The sequence below is a fragment of the Patagioenas fasciata genome, chromosome 9 (genome assembly GCF_037038585.1).
Source record: "Patagioenas fasciata isolate bPatFas1 chromosome 9, bPatFas1.hap1, whole genome shotgun sequence".
NCBI classification, from domain to species: Eukaryota; Metazoa; Chordata; class Aves; order Columbiformes; family Columbidae; genus Patagioenas; species Patagioenas fasciata.
The window spans coordinates 2,852,290-2,859,329 of NC_092528.1; the positions used below are offsets into that span (position 1 = coordinate 2,852,290).

Genomic DNA, 7,040 nt, shown 5'->3' on the forward strand with positions numbered 1-7,040 from the left:
GACAGGAAATGTCTTGACCAACCTCCCGCTCAAAGCAGGGTCAGACCAGATTACTCAGGGCTTGATCCGAACACATCTTGGTCACTTTCTGGGACAGAGTGAGTGCGCACTCCTGGGAAACAGCTTCCAGTGCTTGACTGTCCTCAGGAATGGAAAGTTTCTCCCTTTCTACAGCACCTTTCCAAGCCCAACCATTCAGATTGCGTTTTACCCATCTACTTACACACTGACACAGACCATAATATCCTAACTTGAACACAGTAATGTTGTGGGGGATGACACCGAATGCCTTGCTGACTTCCAAGTATCAGACCACCACTGCTCTGCCCACATCCAAACCCTGTCCTTTCCTCACAGAAAACAAAGAGGATGGACAGGCACAGCCTGCCCTGGATAAACCCCGTCACCTTCTCTTCCAGACACCCAGAAATGGGGTCCCAGTGGACATGTTCTGGGGCACAACCCTTAGTTCCCCTGCTCACCCATTGGCCATTCTGAAAAGTGCACACACTGTGTGAGAGCTGCCAGTGGTCAGGGAGTCCCCCCAGTCTCCATGAGCTTTCCAAGATGGTGCAGAGTGGCCTCCCTGTGACATCGTCCTGCTGTTTCAGCTCCTGGGATGCTGCCCCTCCTGTCCCATAGACTGGAGAGGGTTGTGTTAGTTCCAGTGACCCCTGACTTGATCCTCATCCACTGCTGGTTGTTCTCCACATTCCTGTCTCCAGTCACAGAGGCTTGGGAGGCAGAAATTTTTCAGAAGAAAGATTCTTCCTATGAGAGTGCTGCTAGGAAATGTATTTTGCTGAGTAACTGGACACAATTATGTATTTTCCTATATATTTGCCAACACATATATATATATTTCTTTTTCCTTATGATCACATAGAAAGACAGATAACACGGATCTGTTGAGATCACTGTGAACATGGCCATCTAAACAGAGAACAGTTCAATTCACCTTTTTATCCTTCTTTCCTCCATCAGGCAAGAGTGGCCAACAGCTTCCAGCACAACTCACTGTGTGCCAAGGGTAAAAAGTGGCACTGACAGTCCATGGCAGTGGATTGTTTGGTGCCTTCGACTCTGTGCAACACACAAGGATTATTTTTCTTTATGCTGGAGCCTTTGGTAGGAGAGAAATCTAGAGAACATTTTTTTAAAAATGAAGGGAAAAAGAAACCAATTGAAAGATGTAGATGAAGGAAATGTGTTTTGTAACTTTAAACATCAAAAGTTGTTGGTGTTGTAATTCTCCTCTCTTTGTTTTGAATACCTTAAATAGAAGTGTTTTCCCATGAGATCAAAATGAGACTTTTCAGGATGTGCATTAAGAGCAAGAGGAGAGCTTCTGATCCTCCACTGGATTTGCCTTCTCAGCACTATCTCTGTTATCTGTGCATCTGATCTCCCTCATCCTCCAGGTATTTCTCCATGCTCTAACTAAACTGACCATGTCTGAAGTCCCATTTCCAGCAGCTGATCTGCACACAAGCACTTGCGATTGCTCTCTGGGTTTCCCTTCCTCTTACTGTTTGATCACTCAGACACTTGTCAACAATCCACTTGCTGCTATCAGCTTCAAGGAGTTAAAAGCTTCCTTGTCTTTCAGTAGTCTGTCTAATTCTGTCTTTAGCCAACTCTTTTATTGTGTTTATTTTATAATTTCCTTCCTGTCTACAACATTTCTTGCATGGTTCTGCCTTGGAGAAGGTGAACCTCAGTGCTGGCAGTTTGTCCTTGTCATACAGTTTAGGAGTGTGTTTTCTTTTAATCACAACTCTCATCAGTTGCATTTTGTTTGTTCAAAGGTAAAGCAAAGTCCCTGTTTGCTGTGTGCAGCCAGGTCTCCAAGGAGAGCAGGTGGGAGCTGGTGCAAAGGAGCTGGCACATCCAGCTGCAGACTGCAGTGGAGAAGTCTGGTGTAAGGAAAAGGGATGCAAGACCCAGGGGGCCATGAGAGAAACGATGGGGTTGGGGAGGTGAGGAGCAAGGTTGTGCACACGGTGTAAGAGCTCAAGGGACAGCTTCTCCAGCCAGTCCAGACCTCCTTAGGAGAGATCCTGGATCAACAGCAGGTAATGCTGCAATCACTCTTCTCCAAACTGAAAAATACTAAACTATACCCTTGAACCAAAAAAAGGCATTTTATTAGATGGTTTTTGAAGTCACTCTCTATAACTACACTAGGACAATTCTCTAATTGGCAGTACAAGACCAGAAAGAAATTACAAGAGGAGACACGGTTTCTTAGAGCTTTCTTCAGTGTAATGAGCCCCACAGTGCATTTGGTGCTGAGTCCCTGAACATTACTCAGGTGCTGAGAGGAGATTGCACAAACCTTTCCAAAAGTCAAAGCCAGAAGAAAAAAGGACTAAGTACCTTGAAGTATTAATGAGTTCCACTGAGGGCAAGTACCAGCAAAGCCTCCCCTGGGATTCGTTAGAGCAGAGAATTGGAGGCCATGGTGGCAGATAAACAAAGGGAAATGTGCAGGCAGCTGAGGTGCTGAGAAAAGCCTGGTTTTGTTGGATGAAGCAGAGAGGCCAAGGTCTGACCCCCAGCCCCTGGGAAGGCAGATCCTGTCCCTCACACATTGCTCAGGGCTCTTCCTGGGGCAGGGCGATGTGGGCTGTGTGATGCTGAGTGAAGGACAATGGTGTGACAGTTCCCAGCCTTCCTGGGGGTGTGCAAGGAGGCCATGAGGTGCCCCAGTGCCTGAGGACAACATGTCTCCTCACAGGCCTTGGTGGCAGAGGCGATGGCCATAGCCAAAGGGACAAAGACTTGGGTTCTCTTGGTGACATCCAGCCTTGCCAGTGCCCTTTGCCATCTCCACCACAGGTTGTCCTACACTGTCCCACAGCTGCTTCTGTTTCCCTGCAGGCTGTAGACACCCATCTCACTTCCTCCCCTTCCTCTCACCCTCGTATTTCCATACATTGACTGGTGTGTCTCCACTCTCATGCTCTGTTCCTGGAAACACAAGGACATGGACTGATCTCATGCTCCTTCTGGATGATTTTTGTGCCACAGCAGTACCCTTTGAGTGACATTTCTTTCTCCTTATGTCCAGTCTCCATGTTCCAAGCTGTGCTGTGTGGCAGTGTTTCTCTGCTGTAGAAATTAGGACCATGAAAGCTACTGACCTGTCAGCCTCTTATCTGTGCCTGGGAAGATCATGGCACAGATCCTCCTAGAAGCTGTGCTAAGGCACCAGGAGGACAGGGAGGTGATTTGAGACAGCCAACATGGCTTCACCGAGGGCAAGTCCTGCCTGACTAACCCAGTGGCCTTCTACGATGGAGTAACTACATCAGTGGACAAAGGAGGGGCTATGGATGCCATCTATCTGGACTTCTGTAAAGCCTTTGGCATGGTCCCTCACAAGATCCTTCTCTCTGTATTGGAGAGATATGGATTTGATGACCGGACTGTTCTGTGGGTGAGGAACTGTCTCAGTGCTTGCACCCAGAGAGTGGTGGTCAATGGCACAATGTCTGGATGGACAATGGTGACAAGTGGTGTCCCTCAGGGGTCCATACTGTGATCAGTACTGTTTAAAATCTTTGTCAGTGGCATAGTTGGATCAAGTGAACCTTCAACAAGTTTGCAGATTACACCAAACTGAGTGGTGTTGCTGACACACCTGAGGGACAGAGACCATCCAGAGGGACCTGGATTAGCTGGAGAAGTGGGGTCATATGAGTCTCCTGAGCTTCAACAAGACCAAATACAAGGTCCTGCATCTCTTCTGGGGCAACCCTGGGTATCAGTACAGGCTGGGGATGAAGGGATGGAGAGCAGCCCTGATGAGAAAGACTTGGGGGGACTGGTGGGTGAAAGACTGGACAGGAATCAGCAATGTGCGCTTGCAGCCCAGAAGGTCAAATGTATCTTGGACTGCATCCAAAGGAGCATGACCAGCAGGTCAAGGGAGGGGATTCTGCCCCACTCTGGTGAGACCCCACCTGGAGTCCTGCATCCAGCTCTGGAGCCCTCAGTACAGGAAAGACATGGACCTGTTGGAGAGGGTCCAGAGCAGGGTCACCAAGATGATCAGAGAGATGGAACAGCTCTGCCGAGAGGACAGACTGGGAGAGTTGGTGCAGTTCAGCCTGGAGAACGGAAGGCTCCAGGGAGACCTTATTGCCGTGTTTCTGTACTTAAAAGAGGTCGATAAGAATGATGGGGACGGACTTTTTAGCAGGGCTGCCTCTCACCAACTCTGTTCCCTTCTCAGAAGTTGCTCCAGAATCTCAGGGTTTTTCTTGTCATAAGGGGCCCAAAGCTGAAGCCAGGACTCGAGGTGCAGACTCAGCAGTCCTCAGTACATGAAAACAATCCCTGCCCTAGTTCTGCTGGCCACACTGTTGCTGATCCAACCAGGATAGCATTGGCCTTATTTGGCCACCCGGGCACATGCTGGCTCAGGTTCAGCCACTGTCAACAACACTCCCAGGTACTTTTCCTCCTGGCAAACTTCTTGCCGTTCTTCCCTCAGCCTGTAGCGCTGCCTGGGGTTGTTGTGACCCAAGTGCAGGACCCAGCACTTGGCCATGTTGAAACTCATACAATTGGGCTCAGCCTATCGATCCACCTGATCCAGATCTCTCTGTAGAGACTTCCTACCTTCCAGCAGATCAACACTCCCAACAAATTTAGTGTCATTTGCAAACTTATTGAGGGTGCACGTGATCCCCTTGTCTAAATCCTTGATAAAGAGATTAAACAGAACTGGCACCAATAGTGAGCCCTGGGGACACCACTCGTAACCGGCCACCAACTGGATTTGGCTCTGTTCACCACAACTCCTTGGGCCCGGCCCTCCAGCCAGTTCTTTATCCATCGCAGATACACCATCCAGGCCATGAGCTGCAGCTTCTCCAGGAGGTACTGTGGGAAACAGTGTCAAAGTCTTACTAAAGCTTCCCTGATCCCCTATACAGGGTGCCTTGTCATGGAGGAGGTCAGGTTTGTCAAGCAGGACCTGCCTTTCTTAAACCCATGCCGCCTAGGACTGATCACCTGGTTGTCCTGTGTCTGCCACGTGATGGCACTCAGGATGATATGATCCATACTATTCCCTGGGACTGAGGTCAGGTTGGCAGGACTGTAGTTCCCTAAATCCTTCTTATGTCCTGTCTTGCAGATGGGTGTCACTTTCACCAACTTCCAGTGAACCGGGACAACCCCACTTAGCCAGGATTGCTGGTAGATAATGGAAAGAGGCTCAGTGATCACCTCCGCCAGCTCCCCCAGCACCCTTGGTGTATCCCATCTGGCCCCATAGACTTGTGGGTGTTCAAGTGTTGTAGCAGGTCACCAACCATTTCCCTTGGATTTTTTGAGCTTCGATTTGCTCCCCATCCCTGTTTTCTGGCTCAGGGGGCTGGGGACCTGGAGCAAAACTGTTCCGACTATTAAAGACTGAGGCAAGAAGGCATTTAGTACCTCAGCCTTTTCCTAATCCTTGTCACTGTGTTTCCTCCTGCATCCAATAAAGGATGACGTTTCTCTTTACCTTCTTTGTGTGGATAATGTATTTATAGAAATATTATTTTTCCTTTATGGCACTGGACAGATTCAGCTCCAGTTGGGCTTTGGCCCTTCTGATTCCTTCCTGAACAGCTTCATGACATCCCTGTGTATCTCCTGAGTTGCCAGTCTCTCCTTCTATAGGTTCTGAATTCTTTCATTCCTGAGTTCCACCTGAAACTCTCTGTTCAGCCAGGCTGGAGTTTTTCCCTTCTGGCTTGTCTGAAGTGATGGATTAGAAAGCGGATGACAAAAATATCATGATTTATTAAAAAATAAATACCACTAACACACACACCCAGAAGTCTTGGCCTCTAATGAGTTACATTAAAACTGTTATCTGTTAGAGAGCAGTTGATGAGCACTTGAAATGCATCCCGCCATTAGTTTCCTCAGGGCATCCTTGAGCTCCTGGTTCCTCATGCTGTAGATGAGAGGGTTCACTGCTGGAGGCACCACCGAGTACAGAACAGACACCACCAGATTCAAGGATGGGGAGGAGATGGAGGGGGGCTTCAGGTAGGCAAAGGAACCTGTACTGATAAACAGGGAGACCACGGCCAGGTGAGGGAGGCAGGTGGAAAAGGCTTTGTGCCGTCCCTGCTCAGAGGGGATCCTCAGCACAACCCTAAAGATCTGCACATAGGACACCACAATGAACACAAAACATAAAAAAACTAAGAAGACACTGACAACAATAAGCCCAGCTTCCCTGAGGTAGGAGTGTGAGCAGGAGAGCTTGAGGATCTGGGGGATTTCACAGAAGAACTGGCCCAGGGCATTGCCCTTGCACAGTGGCAGTGAAAATGTATTGGCCGTGTGCAGCAGAGCATTGAGAAACCCAGTGGCCCAGGCAGCTGCTGCCATGTGGACACAAGCTCTGCTGCCCAGGAGGGTCCCGTAGTGCAAGGGTTTGCAGATGGCAACGTAGCGGTCGTAGGACATGATCGTCAAGAGAGAATATTCTGCTGTAGCACAGAACAAGAAAAAAAAGAGCTGGGCAGCACATCCTGTATAGGAGATGTTCCTGGTGTCCCAGAGGGAATTGACCATGGACTTGGGGAGAGTGGTGGAGATGGAGCCCAGATCGAGGAGGGAGAGGTTGAGCAGGAAGAAGTACATGGGGGTGTGGAGGTGCTGATCCCAGGCTATGGTGGTGATGATGAGGCCGTTGCCCAGGAGGGCAGCCAGGTAGATGCCCAGGAAGAGCCAGAAGTGCAAGAGTTGCAGCTCCCGTGTGTCTGTGAACGGCAGGAGGAGGAACTGGGTGATGGAGCTGCTGTTGGACATTTGCTGCCCGTGGGCATGAGAACCTGTGCAAGGAGGAAAAGACAGTGAGGAGTTAGAGGAGACTTCTCTCTGGAAATTAAACGTGCTGTTTCTCATGGAAAACCCCCTCCCTGGGAGAGGTAGAGAAACAGGGAAGAACACTGCCGTGCTACCAGAAAATAAAGCAAGAACAGAAAGGCAGACGGGCATGCTGTGGAACCTTCTCCTTACCTGGC

At 49.3% G+C, this 7,040-nt stretch overlaps 1 protein-coding gene across 1 annotated transcript; it reads right to left on the reverse strand.

Annotated features, from left to right (window-relative positions):
• Positions 1-5,871: 5,871 nt before the first annotated feature.
• Positions 5,872-6,825, reverse strand: LOC136105116 (olfactory receptor 14A16-like). Its single transcript, XM_065844675.2, has one exon. It carries the CDS (start codon positions 6,823-6,825, stop codon positions 5,872-5,874), a length of 954 nt encoding a protein of 317 aa, XP_065700747.2.
• Positions 6,826-7,040: the final 215 nt, after the last annotated feature.

Excerpts from the sequence above, each read along its gene's own strand:
- LOC136105116 (XM_065844675.2), bottom strand. The coding sequence starts at position 6,825 with ATGTCCAACAGCAGCTCCATCACCCAGTTCCTCCTCCTGCCGTTCACA.